Source organism: Centropristis striata, chromosome 19, assembly GCF_030273125.1.
Source record: "Centropristis striata isolate RG_2023a ecotype Rhode Island chromosome 19, C.striata_1.0, whole genome shotgun sequence".
Lineage (NCBI taxonomy): Eukaryota > Metazoa > Chordata > Actinopteri > Perciformes > Serranidae > Centropristis > Centropristis striata.
The window spans coordinates 2,244,371-2,269,341 of NC_081535.1; the positions used below are offsets into that span (position 1 = coordinate 2,244,371).

The window sequence follows — 24,971 nt, forward strand, 5'->3', positions numbered from 1 at the left end:
TTCATTCCAAATTCACTTTCTGCTCCTATTCTGCTGATATCTTTGTATGCGACAGCTACATACACTCCAATCCCACTCGATTTGACCTCCCAGTAATGACGTCCAGTCAGACTCTTATTACTGAGGACTTGGGACCTGTTCATAAATCTGTCTGGGTGACTAGAGTACAACTGTTTTTTCCCTGTGTTTGTTGCTTTTCTGTCCCCCTCAGATAACAACAGCTTTCTATTTGCTGTGTTTGGATCCAGTGTAATTCTGTGTGAATATTTTAAAAATTCACCTCTGGTCCTTGGTTCTGCTTCAGGCAGAAACACATCCACGTTGATCAACGCATGTGAGATCATGGTCCATTCCTCACCAAGAATTTCCTCAAGTTTGTCTCTGGCCTCTGACACAGCTTCAGCCACATCATCAAAGTATCGCAGAGGACCGCCGGTGGAACTGGGTAAGTCTCTGGATTCACGAATATGTGTCGGAGAGGGGTATCGAAGTAGAAACTTGGTGTCATCCTCTGTGCGTTTCAGTTGTTCCAATTCGATGTCTTTCCTCCTCAGATGAGAGATCTCCTCCTCCAGCTCCTCCTGAAGCTCTTTGACTCGACTTACTTCAGTTGTCTGTTTAGATTTGATCTGCTGCTTCACATCAGAGCTTCTTTTCTCAATGAGACGGATCAGATCTGTGAAGATCTTCTCACTGTCCTCCACAGCTTTATCAGCAGAATGATTGAGATCCTTCACCTCCTGCTGAAGAAGCTTCACATCTTTCTCTCTGTTCTTGATTCTCTGCTGGATCTTTTGTTGACTCACCTCGAGGTCTTTCTGCCACTCAGCCCGTTCTACTGCAGCTGTCACTGTGTTGTGGCCTTCGTGTTCTTCCATGGAGCAAAGATAACAGATACACTTCTGATCAGTGCGGCAGAAAATCTTCATCACCTCGTTGTGGCGAGTACAGACGTTCTCCTGAATTTTCTTGGAGGGACTGACCAACTTGTGTTTTTCGAAGGCAGGGGATTCATAATGAGGCTGGAGGTGTTGTTCACAGTAAGAGACGAGACACTGCTCACAGGACTTGAGAGCTTTCAGCTTTCTCCCGGTACAGACATCACATCCCACATCTTCAGGTCCAGCATAGCAGTGGTCAGCACGAACAGGTAGGAGACCAGTCTTCTTCAGTTCCTCCACTAAATCTGCCAACATGGTGTTTTTCACCAGGACAGGCCTCAATCCGAAGATCTGTCTGCACTGAGGACAGCTGGGGATTGTCCTCTGGTTCTCTTCATCCCAGTGTCTTTTAATACAGTTCATACAGTAACTGTGTCCACAGGGAATCGTCACTGGATCCTTCAGTCGATCCAGACAGATCGAACAGCAGACTTTTCCCTCTTCCATCTGAATTCGTCGCTGCGCCATTTCACCTCTCAGAGACAGTGAATGTCTGGACTGAAATAAGTCGACTGAATGACTTTCAGTGCATTTATGAGAACAAGATAGAGACGCTTATCAGATCACACTTTGGTTTCTTCCTATGCGTTGAATAGTTTGGACTTGGAATGTGTGTTTATAGCCCCTTTTTACAACATTGAGCAAAGATCATATTGCTTTTTTCTCGCTCAGTATACAGCTTCAACTCACTGCGCAGATCAATATTTCCATCGTGTCCACACCCTATCCTTTCAGAAAAACAGGTCAGTCTGCTTGTAAAAGCTGTGTGACTTATCTAGGTTTCAGTTTAGGGTGCTCCATTATCAGTAGAGTGACCTGTAGCTATTATACAACAACAGGAAAGATCCAAATGATTCTCCTTTAAAAAATATGCTGCTGTGTGCTATTTACACATGAAACTCTGGATGAGAAAGTCACTAAGTATTTTTTTCTTTTTCAATAGATCATTCACGTTAATGAATAAACAAATGAATAAAACCTAACAGTAGTTGAACTTTGAACACATTAAGATGTATGTCAAAGATAAAACAAAGTTGTTCCAGAAGCAAACAGCTAAACTCCTCCCAAACCAGCCACGACAAGCCACGACAACCTGTAAATTATTCTCTCAGGCTTTAATAAAAGAAACAAGGTTCTCCAATTCTGCCCTTTGGAATAGTTCTCCACTTAATGAATATTGAAGTAGAAACTGATTGTGCTGTCGCCTTAACAGAATCACCGTGTGGGGCTGAAGCAGATGGTCAATCGTCTTATCCAAAGGTGTGCCTCAAGGGTCAGTGCTAGGTCCCCTTCTCTTTTCAATTTACACCACTCCACTTGGTGCAATCATCTGCAATCATGGTTTATCATACAACTGTTACGCCGATGATACCCAGCTATTCCTGTCCTTCCCGCCAAACAACCTCACCGTCTCAGCTCATGAATAAGTAAATAAACAGTATTATGATTGCTGCCTCAATAAACAATGACAAATGTCAGTGTTTTGTGGCACATAAGTTAACTTAAAAAAAGGATATCATCTTATTTATGGTTACATATATACTGCACAAATATTTGGGATGCTGACTTCTTTTATGGTATGGAAGTTTACAGTGGTGAACTTTTTTCTCCTCATGCAATAAATTGTAATAAATCTGGATAATCCACAGAACACCGTTAACAGATTTAGTAGGAACAAGGAAATAGACTAAGCAAAAAAAATAGTCCCTGTTCAAACCATTTACTGAGATCTGTGGACATTTAATTCACCTCCATTGTAGCCTGTTGATTCTTTGTTTTACTCATTATCTCACCAGCCGGTGCAGATAGATAACTATGTTTATAATGGTAAAAGTAGTCACAGGACTGGTTTATTGTTCGTCATGACTAAAGTTATCCGTGGAATGTTTTTGTGCAGATGTTATAACAACCACTTGACACTGACTGTCATGCAGTTTTTAATCTTTCAATCTTTATTTTAACTGATGCAGAAAGTCAGTGTCAGTGTAGGATGAGCTGCTGCTTTTCCCCTCTTGTATTTCTGTTTTGTAGTCTTTACACCTCTTTTATGTTTCCAAGTAACAGTCCAATGTATTCTACACTACACTACAGTCTGTGCTGTTCAGAACCGTGTTTATTCATCATGGTACTTCCTGCTTTAAAAATGCATAGTTCATTCTTGTGTCTGTTTTATGGCAAACAGTAACCACTCATTCAGAGGATGCAAACTGCTACCACATACCTGACTAGAGACTTTGTTGGGTCTGTGAGTCCAGTGTTCTACATACTCATATTATTTTTGTGCCGACTGCACATAAAATAAAAACAATAAAAAGTGCAATACTTAGGCTCTTTCTGTCAGTCACCAGTCTGTAGTTGCAATAAACATCACAATCCTTTACACTAAAGTTGGACAACACATAATTTCACTGGTAAAGAAAAATATATGATACTTGACTTTATGTAATTATATGTATGCTTTATTATGAACAATTAACACGTATTGCTATAAAGCAACATAAATATTGTTGGTTTCTTGTCTATATTTGGCTAATTGTATGTTCTGTGGGCAAATGCTTTAAGTTATACTTATACTCCTATTTTCTTCTGTAGCTAATAATGATAGTTCCTGGAATAAACATACAGGGATACCGTAGTCATTGTACTCAAAAAATTAAACTTTATTTGTTGATTTTGTTCATATAAAAAATCAGTAAATCTTGCTTAACATGGTAAAGGAATCTGATTTGTTATACAAGTAAAGTTATTTATCTACAGAAAGCCTATGATCTAACAAGGAGATTGTGATATTTAAAAAAAAACATTCTGTGTCCACAAATGAAAGTATTGTAAATTCCCTTCTGACTGTCTGCCCATTCTTTTAGAACAACACAGATATATAAACGAGAAAACAGAAAAACCTAATCCCTAAAAATGATTTGTTGTTTCAGCATTAACACTTTGCCTTTATATTTTAGATCATTTCTCAGTTTTTAACTCTTTGTCTATTTCTGAACAAAAGACAAAAATCCTCTAGTTACGTATATGAGCATTGATTGGGATCAAACATTGGTTGAGCAGTTGGAGAACCCTATATTAACAAACTCACAACAGAATCTTTCGTTGATTTTGTCTTTTGGCTCACAAAACTCTCCGGATGATCCCACACCCAAAAAATGATCGGCCCTGAGTCCAGCATAGAGAGGCTGAGTAAATGTGGTCTGGACTCTGTGGAGGAGGGTCATGGTTTCAGAGACGCTGTAGAAGGACAGGATACCTGCCCTGTGATCCAGGTACACTCCCATTGTGTCAGACTCAGGACCAGAGACTGAAGTTTTGATGTTGTCATGACTGAATTCAAATGCAAACCCTACACATTCCAAAGCCCAAGACTTGTCATTCACTCCAAATTCACTTTCTGAACCTATTCTGCTAATATCCTTGTATGCGACAGCTAAATACATTCCTATCCCACTCCTCTTGACCTCCCAGTAATGACGTCCAGTCAGACTCTCATTACTCAGGACTTGGGACCTTTTCATAAATCTGTCTGGGTGACTGGAGTAGACATGTTTTTTCCCTGTGTTTGATGCTTTTCTGTTCCCCTTGGATAACAACAGCTTTCTGTTTGCTGTGTTTGGATCCAATGTAATTCTTTGTGAATATTTTAATAAATCCTCTCTGGTCTCTGGCTCTGCTTCTGGCAGAAAGACATCCACGTTGGTCAATGCATGTGAGATTTTGGTCCATTCCTCACGAAGAATTTCCTCAATTTTGTCTCTGGCCTCTGACACAGCTGCAGCCACATCATCAAAGTGTTGCAGTGGAGTGCTTTTTGAACTGGGTAAGTCTGTGGATTCACGAAAATGTGTCAGAGAGGGATATTGAAGAAGAAAGTTGGTGTCATCCTCTGTGCGTTTCAGTTGTTCCAGTTTGATGCATTTCCTCCTCAGATCAGAAATCTCCTCCTCCAGCTCCTCCTGAAGCTCTTTGACTCGACTGACTTCAGTTTTCTGCTGAGATCTGATCTGCTGCTTCACATCGGAGCTTCTTTCCTTAATGAGACGGATCAGATCTCTGAACATCTTCTCATTGTCCTCCACAGCTTTATCAGCATAGTGATTGAGAGCCTTCATCTCCTGCTGAAGAAGCTTCACATTTTTCTCTCTGTTCTGGATTCTCTGCTGGATTTTTATTTGACTCAATCCAGCCTCTTTCTGCCTCTCAGCCCGTTCTGCTGCTGCTGTCACTGTTCTGTGGCCTTTATGTTCATCCATGGAGCACAGATAACAGATTAGCTGCTGATCAGTGCGGCAGAAAATCTTCATCACCTCTTTGTGACGAGTACAGATGTTCTCCTGAAGCTTCTTGGAGAGGTCGACCAGCTTGTGTTTTTCAAAGGCAGGGGATTCATAGTGAGGCTGGAGGTGTTGCTCACAGTAAGAGACCAGACACTGCTCACAGGACTTGATAGCTTTCAGCTTTCTCCCAGTGCAGACATCACATCCCACATCTTCAGGTCCAGCAAAGCAGTAGTCTGCACGAACAGGTTGGAGACCAGTTTTCTTCAGTTCCTCCACTAAATCTGCCAACATGGTGTTTTTCTTCAGGACAGGCCTCGATCCAAAGGTTTGTCTGCATTGAGGACAGCTGTAAACTTTCTTCTGATCCTCAGTATCCCAGTGACTTTTAATACAGCTCATACAGTAGCTGTGTCCACAGGGAATAGTCACTGGATCCTTCAGTCGATCCAGACAGATTGAACAGCAGAGTTTTTCCTCCTCCATCTGAATTCCTCGCTGAGCCATTTCACCTCTCAGAGACAGTGAATGTCTGGACTGAAATAAGTCAACTGAATGACTTTCAGTGCATTTATGAGAAAAAGATAGAGGCGCTTATCAGATCATACTTTGGTTTATTCCTATGCGATGAATAGTTTGGACTTGGAATGTGTTTATAGCCCCTTTTTACAACATTGAGCAAAGATCATATTGCTTTTTTCTCGCTCAGGAAACAGTTTCAACTCATTGCAAAGATAAATATTTCCATCGTGTCCACACCCTATCCTTTCAGAAAAACAGGTCAGTCTGCTTGCAAAAGCTGTGTGACTTATCTAGGTTTCAGTTTAGGGTGCTCCATTATCAGTAGAGTAACCTGTAGCTATTATACAACAACAGGAAAGATCCATGTGATTCTTGTTTAAAAAATATGATGCTGTGTGCAATTTATCCATGAAACTCTGGATGAGAAAGTCACTAAGTATTTTTTTCCTTTTCAATAGATCATTCACGTTGAATGATGAATAAACAAACCAATAAAATCTCACAGTAGTTGAACTTTGAACACATTAAGATGTATGTCAAAGATAACACAAATTTGTTCCAGAAGCAAACAGCTAAACTCCTCCCACACCAGCCAGGACAAGCCACAACAACCTGTAATTTATTCTCTTAGGCTTTAATAAAAGAAACAAGATTCCCCAATTCTGCCCTTTGGAAGAGTGCTCCACTTAATGAATATTGAAGTAGAAACCTATTGTGCTGTTGCCTTAACAGAATCACCGTCTGTGGCTGAAGCAGCTGGTCAATCATGTTATCCAAAGGCGTGCCTCAAGGGTCAGTGCTAGGTCCCCTTCTCTTTTCAATTTACACCACTCCACTTGGTGCAATCATCCGCAATCATGGTTTCTCATACCACTGTTACGCCGATGATACCCAGCTATTCCTGTCCTTCCCGCCAAACAACCTCACCGTCTCAGCTCATAAATAAGTAAATAAACAGTATGATGATTGCTGCCTCAATAAATAATGAGAAATGTCGGTGTTTTGTGAAACATAAATTAACTTTAAAAAAAAGGATATCATCTTATTTAGGGCTACATATATACTGCACAAATATTTGGGATGCTGACTTCTTTTATGGTATGGAAGTTTACAGTGGTGAACTTTTTTCTCCTGATGTAATAAATTATATTATTGAATTTAGCTGTATTTCCTTTCATAAAATGTCCCTTTAACTACGGATGATCCACAGTACACAGTTAAAATATTTTGTAGGAGCAAGGAAATAGACTAAACTGAAAAATAGTACCTGTTAAAACACTTTACTGAGATCTGTGGACATTTAATTCACCTCCATTGTAGCCTGTTGATTCTTTGTTTTACTCATTATCTCACCATCCGGTGCAGATAGATTACTATGTTGACAATGGTAAAAGTAGTCACAGGACTGGTTTATTGTTCATCATGACCAAAGTTATCTGTGGAATGTTTTAGTGCAGATGTTATTACAACCATGTGATGCTGACTGTCATGATGTTTTTAATCTTTCAATCTTCATTTTAACCGATGCAATGAAGTGATAAAATCAGTGTCACTGTAGGATGAGCTGCTGCTTTTCCCCTCTTGTATTTCTGTTTTGTAGTCTTTTCATCTCTTTATTTTTTCAAGTAACAGTCCAGTGCACTGTACACTACAGTCCCTGCTTTTCAGACTGAGTGAAAAAAAATCTTTATTAATCAAGTGCACAAACCGTCTTTTCTTTTCTCCATCAGCCCACAAAGAGTTTTTGAAATAAACTAACAAGGAATATGCCATTCATTCCAAGCAGGAATCTAATTTATTAACTGATTTTGTTTACATACAATTAGTACATCTTTGTACAGGAGTGGTTCAATCCTTCATTTACTAAAACAGTCTGTAAATTCAATACATTATCACTGTGAGGGAAAAATCAACCACTATCAATATAAAGATCAGGACATTTTAATTAGAGATTTAACTAGCAATTATTCAATTAAATATGATAATTATATTTTTTAGATATTTTAACAATATACTGTGATTTCATACATTCTAACCAAAACTTACTAAAACAAACAATATCCAGATAATCAAATATAGAATATAGTCACAATTAGTGGTACAGCATAGAATAAGAGGTACATTTTGAGGAAAAAACATTTTTAGATGCAAAACAGAATCTCACCTATCCACTTAGTCACTTCTTTCTACTTGAGCTCACCTGTGCTTCCATAACCTACAAAAATTCCAGCATAGAGGGGCTGAGTGAATTTGGTCTGGACTCTGTGGATGAGGGTCATGGTTTTAGAGACGCTGTAGAAGGACAGAATACCTGCACTGTGATCCAGGTACACTCCCACTGTGGAGGAGTATGGACCAGAGACTAAAATTGTGATGTTGTTATGTGTCAACTCATAACGGCTGTTCAAATAGCATAATGCCCAAGACTTGTCATTGGTCCCAAATACACTTTGGTATCCTGCTCTTCTGATTGGTGGGTATGTGACTGCTACTGAAAGAAAACGCCCGCTCCACTCCACCTCCCAGTAACATCTTCCAGTCAAACTCTCTCTGCTCAGAACCTGAAACCTGCAGAGGTAGTCTCGTGAAAGTGGTTCAGGACAGGCTAAATTCAGTGCCATAACTACACTTCCTGCATTTTCAGAATGCATCATTGTTGCTTTTCTGTTCCCTTTAGATAATGACATCTCTGTGTTTGCTGTGTTTGGAGCTAACGTTATTCGACATGAATATTGTAAGAAATCAGCTCTGGACCTGGGCTCTGCCTGCGGCAGGAAAACATCCACTTGAGTCTTCATCAGTGATGTCTTGGTCCACGACTCACTAAGAATGTCCTGTAGTTTGTCTCTGATCTCTGCCACAACTGCATTCACATCCTCAAAGTGTCGTGCAGGATGGATATTGATGATGGATGAGTCTTTAGAATCTGTGAGATTTGACAGTGAGGGGCAGTTCTGTAGAAACTGGATGTTATCCTCTGTGTGTGTGAGTTGTTCCAGTTCGATGCCATTCCTCCTCAGATCAGAGATCTCCTCCTCCAGCTCCTCCTGAAGCTCTTTGACTCGTCTGACTTCAGTTTGCTGCTTAGATCTGATCTGCTGCTTCACATCAGAGCTTCTTTTCTCAATGAGACGGATCAGATCTGTGAAGATCTTCTCACTGTCCTCCACAGCTTTATCAGCAGAATGATTGAGAGTCTTCATCTCCTGCTGAAGAAGCTTTACATCTTTCTCTCTCTTCTGCATTCTCTGCTGGATCTTTTGTTGACTCACCCCGAAGTCTTTCTGCCTTTTAGTCCGTTCTGCTGCAGCTGAAACTGTTCTGTGGCCTTTATGTTCATCCATGGAACACAGATAACAGATACACTTCTGATCAGTGCGGCAGAAAATCTTCATCACCTCATTGTGGCGAGTACAGACGTTCTCCTTAAGCTTCTTGGAGGGGTCAACCAGCTTGTGTTTTGCAAAGGCAGGGGATTCATAGTGAGGCTGGAGGTGTTGCTCACAGTAAGAGACCAGACACTGCTCACAGGACTTGAGAGCTTTCAGCTTTCTCCCAGTGCAGACATCACATCCCACATCTTCAGGTCCAGCATAGCAGTGGTCAGCTGGAGCAGCTTGGAGACCAGTCTTCTTTAGTAGCTCCACTAAATCTGCCAACATGGTGTTTTTCTTCAGGACAGGCCTCGATCCGAAGATCTGTCTGCACTGAGGACAACTGGGGATTGTCCTCTGATCCTCTTCATCCCAGTGTCTTTTAATATAGTTCATACAGTAGCTGTGTCCACAGGGAATCCCCACTGGATCCTTCAGTAAATCCAAACAAATCGCACAGCAGACTTTTTCCTTCTCCATCTGAATTCCTCGCTGCGCCATTTCACCTCTCAGAGACAGTGAATGTCAAATAGTTTCACTTACTCATACAGATAAGGAGCTGGGAACTTTTCCTTTCATGACATGTTGGTTACACCCATCCGTAAACATTTAGCTATGTAATGGGTGGAGGAAGCAGTGGACTGAGTGGGAGTGGCTGTACTGTAGAGCAGGGAGAGGAATGAGGGTTTTTTAGGTTTTGACACATTCCAGTGGGTGCAGTTAACGTTCCACATGAACTGCACCTCGCCTGAAGAGGAAGGCAGTAAGGGGTGACAAAAAGCTGCAGTCAAGTCGGACAGTTTGTATGTCTTCGTAGATAAAGAAGTTTTTTAAATAGTTAAAAGTCCTTTATTTAATCATGTTGGTCTTTAATGCAGTACTGCCTGAAGGATCGAAAGTCATAGACATCAAGTGTTGGTTTTTTGGCTTTGCCCCTTATCTGCAGAGATTTTTCAGGGTTCTCTGAATTGTGGGTTGAAACATTTTGTTCTTTGACAGTTGAGTGTTGAACTTTGCCCCATTTTTACTTGCTGCCTCTTTAAAACCAACTCATGATAACATCACATGTTACCAGAGAACCGGTTCACCTGTGGAATGTTCCAGGTGTTTTTAGAGTTTTCCACAACTTCCTCCTTTACCAACTGTTTTGAAATGCTGTGTTACTGGCATCAACTTCAGAATAAGTATACATTTACATATATATTCACAAAAATGAATGTTATTGAGTATGAACGGTGTTACATTAAATATCTTTGTACGGTCTTCATTTGAATATATATATAATAAAATAATTAGCATATTATGGCATTCTGTTTTATTTCCATTTTTCACAGCGTCCCAACTTTTTTGGAATGTACGTGGTTTAAACTTTGGAAGTCAATTTTTTATCTGATTAAATAATGTTTATTTTTGGCACTTTAAATATGTCTGTATACTATTCTTCCTTTAACAATATGTGCCTGAGTGACTGACATGTTACTTAAATTTTCAATGTGGGAAACAAATGCAGGTTCAATAGGATTTATATTATTATTATTATTATTATTATTGTGACTTTTGAAAATATACTAAAAATGGTTTAGTTTTGAACCTGATTTCAACCACAAAATCACACTGTAGCAGCTTATCTGAACCTCCTTTCAAACCATTTCCTTAAATAACTTTTCACATTTTTATGATCATAATCTGACAAAGAGATTAAAATCAGAGATATTGTTAGATTATGTAAATGAAACTGCAAACACCAGACGATCAGAGCTCCTCTCTGGCACCAGCTTGCATCACTCAAACTGGCTCTTCCATCCCGTCAGAGATTTTCTCCTCTGAGATGAATAATGGAACTGCCAAGACACGAGCACTTCCCTCTGATAGCAGCGAGCAGCGAGCACTGTTTGGCAGCAGTGTCACAGCAGTGAGACGGTGGTGGGGTTTGATTTTTTTCATTGTGGACCAAGTCTCAAGGCCAGAGCAGCGTTGTTGTTGTAATTGCATCTCTGCCTTAAGAAATAAATTATTAAATGCTACAGATTTATGGAAACTGCTGCTAAAAATCTTCTTTAATATTTCAACAGTGTGCTGCATCATGTTGGGAACTGAAGAATCACAGAGCCAATGCACTACTTTCTCTCTGGCTGAGAGGGATCTGAGAGGAACTGGCGTTTAGCGTCGTTAGCGGGAGGAATCACTGACCTTCATCATCAGCACGACAATGTACTAAAGTGCATTTCCCAATAATGTAATACACTTTTTACCAATAATGTAATAAAGTATAACATTAATGGGATTAATGACCATTGTGTGGTCAACTTGTGTGTTTTCTGGTAATTTTGTGGGTTTTTTGGGTAATTTTGTGTCTTTTTTGGTCATTTTGTGTCTTTTTTAGATCATTTTGTGGTCAATTTGTGTCTTTTTTGGTCATTTTGTGTGTTTTCTGGTCATTTTGTGTCTTTTTTTGGTCATTTTGTGTGGATGAATCCTCTCTGATGCAGGAACTTCACACTGTTCTTCTTCATAGAAGTGCAGGGAAATCAAAATTAGAAAACATGAAAGACAGCTGCCACATGAGGATTTTTCATAGCGTTTTGCAAAATCAAAAGATGAAACTACAAACTCTCTGATCACCGGCCAATACGTTACCGACAAAAAAACCAGCATGATTTTAACAAATCTTCTTTAACATTTCAACAGTGTGCTGCATCATGTTGGGAACTGAAGAATCACAGAGCCAATGCACTACTTTCTGTCTGGCTGAGAGGGATCTGAGAGGAACTGGCGTTTAGCGTCGTTAGCGGGAGGAATCACTGACCTTCATCATCAGCACGACTGTGTTGAGAGCGATTAGAGTCATGATGGCGTACTCGAACGGAGGCGACACCACAAACTTCCACATCTTGTACTGGAAGGACTGCTTGTTCTCTGGCATGTATCTCGTCAGCGGCCTGGCGTTGATGGCAAAGTCGATACAAGCCCTCTGTTTGATGAGGAGACAAAACTGTCATGAATTAATTTGAAGATGTCTTAAAATATCAGACATATAACGGTTTAGATATGCGTCAAACATGTTTTGATAAACACACAGAAATCTGGATCTCACAAGCTGAGCATATTAGTCAGACGGCTTAGCCAAATAAAGGGGACATGCCGAACCTGGTCTCACAGGAATCCGTGAAATAGCCACGGAATAACTCAAATTTCCGTGAAACTGACACGGATTTCGCTACAATGCAGGTTAATGACAGTCATATCCCGTGGCTATTGGTTTGTTCCAAGTCACGTGACTTTCAAGGTTCCGGCGGTCAGAACAAAAAACATGGCGGACAGTTCTCTCATTTTTAGTGAAAAAGTCAATATTTTGACTTAGTTTCTGCATAAAAATGGATTTTGATCACATTTTTAGCGAGAAATATATGTTTTATTTTCTAAATATTCACTCAGTGAATGTACATAATCACTTTGTATGTTGGAATAGCCACGGGATATGACTGTCATTAATTTGCATTGTAGCGAAATCCGTGTCAGTTTCATGGAAATTTGAGTGATTCCGTGGCTATTCCATGGATTTTGAGTTAAGCAAATCCGTGGCTATTTCACGGATTCCTGTGAGATCATGTTGGACACGCCGGACAAAAGCACCACATTTTTTCCACATACTCTATCCCCATAGGTTTAAATTTTTTGTAGGAGCCACTTCATCAAGATTGTGGATCGGAGATGGCAGCCATATAAAGTCAATGAGGAATTCTATATTTTCTAAGCCACTTAGAAGGTCAATCTGGGTGTCTAAATCTACATTTTCTGGGTCAAGAAATCATTTAAAGCTATTGAGAATATCACTATCATGATTATTTGATCAAATAGATATGTTCATTTTCACCCAGACTGGTAGGTCTGCAAGTGCCGCAGCAGGGAATCCTGAGCTCAAAATGTTTGGAGTCTATGTTCATGGGAGAGTGCAGATTAGCTGCCATGTACACTGCTCAAAAAAATTAAGGGAATGCTTTCATCTCATGTCAGATCTTGATCAACAAATTATTTACAGTGAGTCATCTAGTGATATTCTCAATAGCTTTAAATTATTTTTTGACACAAAAAATTTAGATTTTGACACTCAGATTGACCTTCTAAGTGGCTTGGAAGTTATATTGGTTCTCATAGACTTTATATGGCGACCATCTATATATATATATATATATATATATATATATATATAATCCATTTGCGTATCATGTAACAGAAGTAGCAGCTAAATGTATATATATTACACACAAATTAAGGCTTTATAGTTTTGCTTTTACAATAATAAATGTTGTCAGCAAGGTGCTTAATCACTTGTAACCCCTATAAACACATAGAAACCATATTTTCGAACTAAATTTATAGGGAATACTGTAGAACCTGATAATGTAATAAATTCCAGATAATGTAATAACCCCGATAATGTAATAAAGTGCATTTCCCAATAATGTAATACACTTTTTTTTTTACAATAATGTGATAAAATATAACATTAATGGGAGGTTATTACATTATCAGGTAAGCCTTCATTTCACAAGTCCTGATAATGTAATAATTCCCCAATATTGTAATAATTTAACAGCAGACCACTCAATGCATCCTCAATGGGTTTTTTCGGCCATATTGGATTTTCCGCCATCTTTGATTTGATCAAAAACCTTCCATTAATTTGATACTTTATTACAAAGATTTTCTACAACAAAACAAACACACTGTGGATGAATCCTCTCTGATGCAGGAACTTCACACTGTTCTTCTTCATAGAAGAAGTGCAGGGGAATCAAAATTAAAAAACATGAAAGACAGCTGCCACATGAGGACTTTTCATAGCGTTTTGCAAAATCAAAAGATGAAACTACAAACTCTCTGATCACCGGCCAATACGTTACCGACAAAAAAAACAGCATGATTTTAACAAAGTCTGTGTGAAGTGGAGATGAAGAGAGAGCGGAGAAGATAAATCCCACTGCTTTCTCTTTTAGTGCTTTGTTCTGTTTGAGGGAATTGTACGTCATGTTAGATATGATTTGCCTGGAAGTGAATGTTTAGAAGTGGATCAGCGTGTGCTCTGTTTTCTAATGAAGAAAGCATCTGTGATGCAAGAGACAAACATTTTCAGAAAAGAGTGCCTCTGCAGATCGGATGTGTTCTTGTTGTATATAGGGGAGAGGAGGGAGGTTATTGTGTTATTGTAATTTTGTGTATTTTCTGGTAATTTTGTGTCTTTTTTTTGGGTAATTTTGTGTCTTTTCTGGTAATTTTGTCTTTTCTGGTCATTTTGTGGGTTTTTTTTGGTCATTTTGTGTCTTTTCTGGTAATTTTGTCTTTTCTGGTCATTTTGTGGGTTTTTTTGGTCATTTTGTGTCTTTTTTTGGTCATTTTGTGTCTTTTTTTGGTCATTTTGTGTCTATTTTGTCATTTTGTGTCTTTTTTGGTCATTTTGTGTCTTTTCTGGTCATTTTGTGTCTTTTTTTGGTCATTTTGTGTCTATTTTGTCATTTTGTGTCTTTTTTGGTCATTTTGTGTCTTTTCTGGTCATTTTGTGTCTTTTTTTGGTCATTTTGTGTCTTTTTGGTCATTTTGTGTCTTTTTTTGGTCATTTTGTGTCCTTTTTTGGTCATTTTGTGTCTTTTTTTGGTCATTTTGTGTCTTTTCTGGTCATTTTGTGTCCTTTTTTGGTCATTTTGTGTCTTTTTGTTGGTCATTTTGTGTCTTATTTGGTAATTTTGTGTCTTTTCTTGTCATTTTGTGTCTTTTCTGGTCATTTTGTGTCTTTTTTTGGTCATTTTGTGTCTTTTCTGGTCATTTTGTGTCTTTTTTTTGAGTGTATATATAGGGGAGAAGAGACAGGTCATTGTTTTTTCCAGGACTAAAACAAAGATAATGCATCACTTTGCACCACTCCCTCACCTCGTTCTTCTCCAGGCTGCACTCCGACATGGCCTTGTCTCCCTGCTCCTGGAACGTGATGATGATCAAAGCCACAAATATGTTGACAAAGAAGAAAGGGAACACCACGAAGTAGACCACATAAAAGATGGATGTCTCCATGCGGAAGCCAGGGCTGGGACCCTGGTCCTCGTAAGTGGCGTCCACAGAATGTTTCAAGACCCTGAGAGGAAGGATAAGGAGGAAAGAGGCTGAAACAACCTGAGGAACACGTTATAATAATAATAAATTCACTCTTAACATTATGTAATCAACTATTCCATAGTAGCACTGTAACTAACTATTATTTTCATTACTGATTCATCTGTTGATTTTCTTGATCTATTAACTGTTTGGTCTAAAAAAACATCAGAGAACAAACAAACAGAGAACAAGGAAAACACATATCACAATGACACATTTTCAGATATTTTGAAACAATGCCAAAACCCCAAACTTTTAAATAAACTTAATGTACAACCAAGAAAAGCCTCACACTCACATTTGAAAAGCTAAAATTGGAAGTTGGAAATACTTAATTAGTGGCTTTCCAGGGGGTTGAGGGGATGTCAATCACATTTTTGGCATCAGACTTTAAATATTGTCTTGTTCATTGGGAATTTTTTATTTTTTCAGCATATCCTAAAGCCCCCCCACCCCCACCCCTTAGTGACTATGCTCACATTATAGTCCATGTCAACACCTTTCTATAACAGTAGGTCTCATGTCTGTAACCCTTTTTGTCCCTTAGTTATAATCCTTCAAATATGCCCCAGGGTTAAGGTTCAAAGGTCAATATCTCAAAGCAAGAATATTATAGAACCTTGAAATTGATATATGTTACTCTCCAGACCAAGACCTTTCCGTGATGTATTTGGTTTAGCTCTATGATAAAGTTTTATTTTTTCACATCTCGCACTCTAGTTTACTCTTGTCTAAGCCTGTTAGGGCACATGTCCAAGTTTTGAAAAGGTTTTTTTTTTTTTTTTAAGTGTTTTTTTAGTCATTTTTATGTCTTTTTTTGTCATTTTGGGTCTTTTTTGTCATTGTGTGTCTTTTTTGTAATTTTGTGTCTTTTTTTTATAATTTTGTGTCTTTTTTTTAGTAACGTTGTGTCTTTTTTGTAATTTTATGTCTTTTTTTTTGTAATTTTGTGTCTTTTTTTTTTTATACTGCCTCCAGCAGCCCCCAGGTAATTTGAGTTTGAGACCCCTGCTCTAGACCTACACAGTCTATGACATCACTTCTAACAAAAGAAAAGCAGAAAAGCAGCTCACCTCTACCTTCACCCCACTTTACCCTGAAACTCACTGAAATAAATCCTGGAAGTGGAATCAAGCCCTCTTGATGAAATAACAATCAGATTGGGAACCGGTCCTTAAATATCCCAACAACCTGCAGCCTGTAGACATTTCTCACAGAGGATATTTATAAAAGGCTAAATGAGTGGAGCTGCCTCAGCAGAGGGTTTGGTGCTGCTGCTGTGGGCTCACAGATTATAACAGGTGTTATAACAGGTGCCTCCAGTCAATTAATGAGGCCTCACCACTCTCCTGCTGTGAAATCAGCAAGTGCTTGACACACACAGACACAAACTTGTTGAGCACTGTCTGCACACTTTCCCTCAGTTGGTTTATAATTTGCTGCTGTGTGCAAAGCACTTTGTAACTTTTAAGCTGTGTCCTACAAATAACAATGATGAGAAGAGCGGCAACATCAAGTACAAACCTCCAGAGTCTGTAGAAGTGAAAGGGATAGTTCAGATTTTATTAAGTTTGATTGCAATGGTGGAAAGTAACTAAGTACATTTACTCAAGTACTGTACTTAAGTACAATTTTGAGGTACTTGTACTTTACTTGAGTATTTCCATTTTATGAAACTTTATACTTCTACTTCACTATATTTTTAGGCAAATATTGTACTTTTTTACTTTTTACTTTTTACAGCTTTAGTTTAGTTTAGTATGATTTAAAATTATGATGTTTTTCTTTTAAAATTAAACCTCATAACAATTTATTGAGTAGTTAAATTGAGCCCTTTCTTGAGGGAATTAAAACACTTATTACATAAATGCATCAATACAAATAATCTAATAATATATCTAGAATATTACTAATAGTAATTTAATAGTAACAATACTTTACTATACTAATACTAATACTATTTTACTAATACTTTTTACTCGACTACATTTATCTAAATTAATCTACAATTAATTTATCTAGCAGCTAAATGAATTGTAGAGATCTGATCTGATCTACCTAGCGGTAACCTCACCTAGTGGTAACTTCACCTAGCGGTAACCTCACCTAGCGGTAACCTCACCTAGCGGTAACCTCACCTAGCGGTAACTTCACCTCGCGGTAACCTCACCTAGCGGTAACCTCACCTAGAGGTAACCTCACCTAGCTGTAACCTCACCTAGCGGTAACTTCACCTCGCGGTAACCTCACCTAGCGGTAACCTCACCTAGAGGTAACCTCACCTAGCTGTAACCTCACCTAGCGGTAACTTCACCTCGCGGTAACCTCACCTCGCGGTAACCTCACCTCGCGGTAACCTCACCTAGCGGTAACTTCACCTAGCTGTAACCTCACCTAGCGGTAACTTCACCTAGCGGTAACCTCACCTAGCAGTAACTTCACCTAGCGGTAACCTCACCTAGCGGTAACTTCGCCTAGCGGTAACCTCACCTAGCGGTAACCTCACCTAGCGGTAACCTCACCTTGTGGTAACCTCACCTAGAGGAAACGTCACATAGCGGTAACATCACATAGTGGTAACCTCACCTAGCTCTAACCTCACCTAGCGGTAACCTCACCTAGCGGTAACTTCACCTAGCGGTAGCCTCGCCTAGAGGTAACCTCACCTAGCGGTAACCTCACCTGGCGGTAACCTCACCTGGCGGTAACCTCACCTAGCGGTAGCCTCACCTAGCGGTAACCTCACCTAGCAGTAACCTCACCTAGCGGTAATCTCATCTAGCTGTAACCTCGCCTAGCGGTAACCTCACCTAGCGGTAACAGAAACACAGAGCTAATGGAAAAATGGAAAAACATGTTAACTCCAATTAAAATGATAGACTCTAATTACAGAAACAAAACATAATAAAGTAGGCTCTTAGGGGCATTCAGAAAGTATATAAAATGTATATTTAAGTGTAAAATGAATCTTGTGATTGTGGTGTTCCTGTGCTGTCACTACGTGATTTGCAGTGTGTGATTTTAGATGATCATGACAAGTTTAGTCAGTCTAACAATCAACTTTTCATTGTCAGATAAATGCAATGAATGAAATAATGAACATCCATCAACAGTCCTTGACAGAGACAATAATAATGATGATGATGATGATGATGATGATAAACCTGCCAGTGGTACTGTCGTTCAGGCATCAATGTAAAGCGCCTTGATTGCATCTTTAGAGAATGCACAGTAATTGTTCCTGGGAGAAATCAGTTGGGTTTAATCTACACTCTACCATCAGCCTCCAGGTGTTTCACTTCATTTGCATTTCACTGCAAGTCACTGAATGAAGTATTAACATGAAAGGTGATAAATAATTCCATAATACTTCAGCTACTCCAACACTGGCATTTAACACTACTTTAGATATGTATTGTGGCATTTTTTTAACCAATAAATTACCCATATATATGAATCTATATTACATTGCATTACATGTCATTTAGCTGACGCCTTTGTCGAAAGTGACTTACAATTTTTAGGTTTTTCCACTCGCACAGAAACTAGAGAACAACAGCTCTTAACAGGTCAATTAGCCTCAATAACCAAAACAAAGACGAGCCAAAATCTAAGGTAAAGCCAGCAAAAATACAGCAAATACCAGGAGCAAACAGAAGAGCAAAATCAAAGCATTTACTTTACCAGAAACAAGTAGCCAGGTTAAATCCACAAAGTTAAAAATGCACTGATAGAACCTTTTACTCTTTTGTGCACAATGATGACGTAGAACGTTCTGGCAACAGAAGTGTTGTTGTTCTCCAGTCGTTCTGACTGACAAAGAAGCATTTAGAAGCATTTACAAACTGTTCCCAGCATCAACATGTCTGGTTGTTGCATATATGGTTGTACAAATTGCTATTCCACTGCTGGAATAAAGTTTTATAGGATCCCGACAGGCTCACCACCATTTCAGAGCAACTGGCGACGTCTGAGGCAGGTGACTAAACGTGTGGACTGGAATGAGGAAATAATCAGAAATACACCCACTTTATATCAGGTCAAGTTATTTATCTACTCTTTGGTTTAACGGGAAGCTTTGTTTACAGGAGTGATTGTCTGTTCTATGTAGAATAGTCATCAAATGCAGCTAAAGTTTGATAAGCTAGCATTTGACTAATAGCCTGCTAAGCTAAACAAACGTACTTGTGTTTTATTTGCAGGCGAGGCGTCACTGGACTCTAGAGGCTTTGTTGTTTTGTGTACATAAACACAGAAGGCACAACATCAGGACTACTAGAGTCCAATGATTATGTCCTCATCCAGTCGTCACATTTAATCTCCTGCAGCCACAGAAGCCGCTGGTTGATCTGAAATGGTCGTGATCCTTTTGGAATCATATAAAACTTTAGTCCAGCGGTGGAAAAGTTATTCGTACAACCGTATACGCAACAACCAGACATGTTGATGCTGGGAACAGTTTGTAAATGCTTTAAAATGCTTCTTTGTCAGTCAGAACGACTGGAGAACAACAACACTTCTGATGCCAGAATGTGCATGCAACATTTTGTGGGGTCATCCCTATGTTCCCCGGGACCTATGTTCCCCCGCCCGGGGAGCATAGGACCCTTTTTTAGAAAAAAGGTCTTATGTTCCCCATTTTTCCACAAAAAGGTCCTATGTTCCCCTGTAGCAATACATGCCAGGTAACATAGGACCCTTTTTCTGAAAAACGGTCCTATGTTACCCACTGTTGTGTGGTTAGGGTTAGGGTAGGGTTGGGTTATTTGCATATGCGTGTCAAACAGCCCGTAGGCCTACATAGGCCTATTTGCCATGGAATTTGGCAGCAATTGGTGGAAAAAGTAACAGACCGGGGAACATAGGACCTTTTTTTGGGAAAAGCGGGGAAAAAGGGTCCTATTTTCCCCAGTCTCATACAAAGAGGGGAACATAGACATGCTCCCCATTTTGTGACATCGGCTGAAAAGGGGTCTATAGAGCTGACTTAAAAGTGGCATTGTATATATAAGGTTCCTGAGTTGTGACTTACAGTGGCCAGCCCTCTCCGGTGGACACGGTGAAGAGCGTCAGGAAGGCCCAGAGAACGTTATCGTAGTGGAACTCGTACTTCTTCCACTCTCTGGGCTGAGCTTCCACGCCATCCTTTTCATAGTCCAGAAACTGACCCCTGAGACAGAAACAGAACCAGGGATATAAACTAGAACATCAAAAAGGAGAGGCTGAGAAGTTCAGTATAAATTTGTGTGTCACCACATGGAAACTACCATGGCTGAATGTAGTGGAGTCTAAGAAAAGTCAGTTAAATGATGGATGAAGACATTTTCAGAAAATAGTTTAATTATGCTTGTACCTGCAGTCTTTCTCCAGACCTTTGGACTCGTCTGTGCAGTAGAAGAATTTGCCCTTAAAGAGCTGCACAGCGATGACGGCGAAGATGAACATGAAGAGGATGTAGACGATGAGGATGTTCAGAACGTTCTTCAGAGAGTTCACAACACAGTCGAATACCGCCTGCAAAACATACACACAGAGGTGAATAAATGTAAGCTACTAATTAATGTACATCTCTTAATTCGCAGGAAGCCAGTTATTATACAGAGATACATTTTATTTTTATTTTTTTTAATGAGGGCTGCCAATAACTTTCTTTGAAACTCAAATTTTCATTCAAACAAGGTGAAATACGTATAAATAAATATTATTTTGAGTCAAAGTTTCACCTTTTCTCAGTGCAACAGATGGTAGATTACATTGTGGTCCAGCTTAACCTATTGCATAACCTCTGAGTAGGCTCAAATGGAGAATAACACTAATGAGTAAAGCTGTGCTGACTGGATATTCATGACACCAAAGTATCTGAGTAATTTAGTTTCTACACAGCAGATGGAAAAATAACCAACAAGGATAAAGCTGTTTGGAGACGTAAAAAAGAAAAGAAAAAGTGTGTTCAGTTTGTGATTGTGGTAGCATTCAATTAAACATTAAACATAATTTGTTAGTTTGATTTTGTTGACTTGACTAGTGATAGCCCCATTTTTTTGTCAATCACAAGGTAGCCACGCCCTTATAGCAAACCCTGCAGATCTCTATGACAAACGGTTCATTAGTTGGGAAAAGGGGGTATGGCTAATCAAAAAAGGGGGGACTTTATGAAATATTGTTAAGTAGAACTGTTCAGTGATGGACCATCATCATGCATGACAAGTTTGAGGCAGATTGGACAATGTATGGTCAAGTTATACAGTCTTGTGGTTTATGCCAAAACGCCATATTTTGCCGCCATGCCACGCCCCCATAGTGTGACAGTCTGCAAAGCTTTTAATACGTTTTGATGTCAAAGGCCTTTTGATGGTACTGAACAAGTCTGAAGTTGATCGGATTAAATCTGTAGGAGGAGTATGTTAAAGTATGCGGCGTGGAAATGGCGAAAATGTCTAAAACGCCATATTTGATCCAAGATGGCCGACTTCCTGTTCGTTTTTGGGTATGGCTTCTTGAGACTTTTTGGTGCATCTTCCCATGATGCATGTATGTACCTTTTCTTTAAATGAGGGCTGCCAATAACTTTCTTTGAAACTCAAATTTTCATTCAAACAAGGTGAAATATATATTGATAAATATTATTTTGATTCAAAGTTTCACCTTTTCTAAGTGCAACAGATGGTAGATTACATTGTGTGCTTAACCTATTGCATAACCTATGAGTAAGCTCAAATGGAGAATAACACCAATGAACAAAGCCGTGCTGACTGGATATTCATGACACCAAAATATCTGAGTAATTTAGTTTCTACATCGCAGATGGAAAAATAACCAAAGGTTTATGTCAAAGGCCTTGTGATGGTACTGAACAAGTCTGAAGCTGATCAGATTAAATCTGTAGGATGAGTTCATTAAAGTATGCGGCACGGAAATGGCGAAAAATGTCTAAAACACCATTTTTGACCCAAGATGGCCGACTTCCTGTTCATTTTTGGGTATGGCTTCTTGAGACTTTTTGGTGCGTCTTCCAATGACACATGGATGAACCAAATTTCGTGTCTCTACGACAAACCTGTTTTAGGGGCTAAATTCTAGGGGGCGCTAGTAGGTCATTTAGCCACGCCCATTTCTCAAACTAACTAAATACGTAAATTGTCAATGGGATTGAATTTTGTGCCAAGTTTGGTGTGTTTTGGAATATGATAAAGCCCTCAAAAAGGCCATTAATTTGCCGTTATAATAATAAACGGACCAATCTCAACATGGTCCTCAAACTGTTAGTGCTGGGGCCCTGTTTTGTAGATTTCCTTATTTACCCTTTCAGGTTGGTCCCTCCCTTTTGGAGCACCTTTTGTTTGTTGGAGTTTTTTTATTTTTATTTTTTCCCTTGAGAGTTATATATTATTCCCCATTCTTAGATTAGCATTTATCAAGTAGTTTATTAGTGTAGATAGGTTTTCAGTGTTTTTCCTCCTTTGGAGCGACTTTTCTTTCTTCGTTTAGTTCACAGCTCAGATTCAGGAGTTTTATAGCCACTTTGTTTTCACTCTTTGAGGATTATCTCTGCTGCCTTCTTAAATAAAAATACTTTAACTTCACCTGCTCTGCGTCTGAGTCCTGAATTGAGCCTGGCCTGACAACAGATGCATAGTTGAGATCAAAATGAAGGCGAAGTTTTAAAGATCAGTCTGGTCCACGATACAGTGCCAGATGTAAGTAATTTTGAATTGACTGTAGACAGTTTAAAGCGGACATACTGAGTGAGGAGAACAGTGAGTTACAGTAGTCGATACGGGATGAGATGAAGGCATATAGAAGCATCTCACGTTCAGCATTTTAAATTACTTTTCTCACTTTGCTGATATTTCTCAGGTGGAAATAACAGGAGCTAGACGAGATATAAGGGAAGTGGTCTCTGATGTGATATGGTGTTGCAGCTGCTGTGCAAGTTTCTGGTTAAAAGGTTTTGTCCCTGACTGAAAAAGCTTTTACATCATGAGCTTATGACAGCTTACGACCTGCACACTGCCAAATCAATGCCGACAGAGTACATGAACACACCTTTACACCAGGTCCGCCTCTCAGTCTGGCTGCCTGTCACTGGTTGTTTTCTCCTGTCAGCGTGAGCTCGGATCTCTCTGTGAGATTGAGTGTTCTGTCTATCTAACCTGACATGTATGCAATCTAACCGATGAATATTCTTCTGCATGAATGATCGCCATCAAGGCTTTTGTCTCCAGCAGGAGGAGGACGGAGCATATTTCTCCCTTCCTCCACCAGCCTGTCCGTCAAACCACTCCGGACAAGTATCCGAGAAGAGTTGCTGCCTGTCTGTCAGCTCCGATCCGTCTCAATCATCTCCTTTCTACTACTCCAATCAGATCTTTCATCTTTTGTCAGATCCATTACTTTTGGATGATCAGTTGCCTTCATGCACCAGAGGGAAGCTGTCTCTTCTGCACCAGTACAAACAGTGAAAGGTTTTGCCTTGATGAGGGGTCACAATCCACGAAGAGATTATTATTCACACAAGCCTGGGGAGTTTTTATCGTAAAGCTATAGTCGTGTTTCAACTAGGGGGGAAAAGTGTCCAAAAGTCTCAGGCCACGCCCACTCTAACGTCTCAGGCCACGCCCACTCTAACGTCTCAGGCCACGCCCTCTCTAAAGTCTCAGGCCACGCCCCCTCTAAAGTCTCAGGCCACACCCTCTCTAAAGTCTCAGGCCACGCCCTCTCTAATGTCTCAAGCCATTATCCATCCATTCTCCTCCGCTTATCCAGGGCCGGGTCGCGGGGGCAGCAGGCTAAGAAGGGCATTCCAGGCGCCCGTCTCCCGAGCCACAACGTCCAGCTCCTCCTATTGTTCTTCTTATGATAAAAGCACCAAATATGGTACATATATAGCTTAAAATATTTGGAAATATTTGGACCATCGCATATTGACATTCTGACGACCATGGCCGCCAATTTTTTTTCAAAATGGCGGCCAGCTGTTACAAGTAGATAGAACCCGGGCCTCCAAGCTGCTGTTACCATGGTTACAACACCATAAATATTAATCACAGAAAAGTTCAAGTGAAAATATGTTTTTTGACAATTTAAAACAATAACAAATTAAAGAAAATGCAACAAAATGTTGAGATCTCCTCTGCATGTTATTGTAATAAATGGACTCGTTGGCGTTCTGATGTTCTGTCCGCTTCATTTTATCATCATATCTATCTTATGAAACTATCTTATGAAAAAAGATCTAAGGAATCCGTTGGTAAAAATCATGCCAGGATATCATATCAGGAAGTTGACGTAATACGCTGAAAAAGTGAGCCTATTTAAAAAAAATGGCTGCCACGGGAACCAGGGTCTGAGTTTTTGATGGCCCAATATCCAGTTTTGTTCCCAATATATTTATCAACACTTCTGCCAAATTTGGTGCTTTTACCACAAAAAGAACAACTGGTATGATATATTAAGCTATGCCGCCACACTATTTATAATTTGACACTGTTTTCCCCTCTGGCCCTGCTTTCATTAAAATTAATTGCACCTCCTGTGAATCCATGCCAACTACAAAGAAGCAGCTAGAAACTTTTCAGAGCCACCTTCCACACCTCGCAATGATTTTATCTGCCTTTTGTGTTCTTGTCTTTTGACGACTGTATGTTCTGGGAGATGCAGGCTGTCAATAAGCCTCCCTGCGCAGAAAACTACTGCAGCAAAGGAAG

At 39.5% G+C, this 24,971-nt stretch overlaps 3 protein-coding genes across 3 annotated transcripts in view; all 3 read right to left on the bottom strand.

The window, feature by feature from the left end:
* The window catches only part of cacna1bb (calcium channel, voltage-dependent, N type, alpha 1B subunit, b), a 336,559-nt gene that overhangs the window by 78,274 nt on the left and 233,314 nt on the right, over window positions 1-24,971 (bottom strand). The window contains exons 29-32 of the mRNA XM_059357455.1: window positions 20,618-20,778; window positions 20,297-20,434; window positions 15,043-15,244; window positions 11,924-12,088 (exon numbers count right to left, since the gene is read on the bottom strand). Of these exons, the coding sequence (XP_059213438.1) occupies window positions 11,924-12,088; window positions 15,043-15,244; window positions 20,297-20,434; window positions 20,618-20,778 (666 nt within the window). The remainder of the gene's footprint in view (window positions 1-11,923; window positions 12,089-15,042; window positions 15,245-20,296; window positions 20,435-20,617; window positions 20,779-24,971) is intronic.
* Window positions 3,930-6,110, bottom strand: LOC131992065 (tripartite motif-containing protein 16-like). The gene has a single exon (XM_059357445.1). The coding sequence runs from the start codon at window positions 5,726-5,728 to the stop codon at window positions 3,983-3,985; it is 1,746 nt and encodes a 581-aa protein (XP_059213428.1). The 5' UTR covers window positions 5,729-6,110; the 3' UTR covers window positions 3,930-3,982.
* Window positions 7,930-9,636, bottom strand: LOC131992069 (tripartite motif-containing protein 16-like). The gene has a single exon (XM_059357449.1). The coding sequence runs from the start codon at window positions 9,616-9,618 to the stop codon at window positions 7,930-7,932; it is 1,689 nt and encodes a 562-aa protein (XP_059213432.1). The 5' UTR covers window positions 9,619-9,636.

Bases quoted from the DNA above. Each gene is read 5' to 3' on its own strand.
- LOC131992065 (XM_059357445.1), bottom strand. From the start codon at position 5,728: ATGGCTCAGCGAGGAATTCAGATGGAGGAGGAAAAACTCTGCTGTTCA.
- LOC131992069 (XM_059357449.1), bottom strand. From the start codon at position 9,618: ATGGCGCAGCGAGGAATTCAGATGGAGAAGGAAAAAGTCTGCTGTGCG.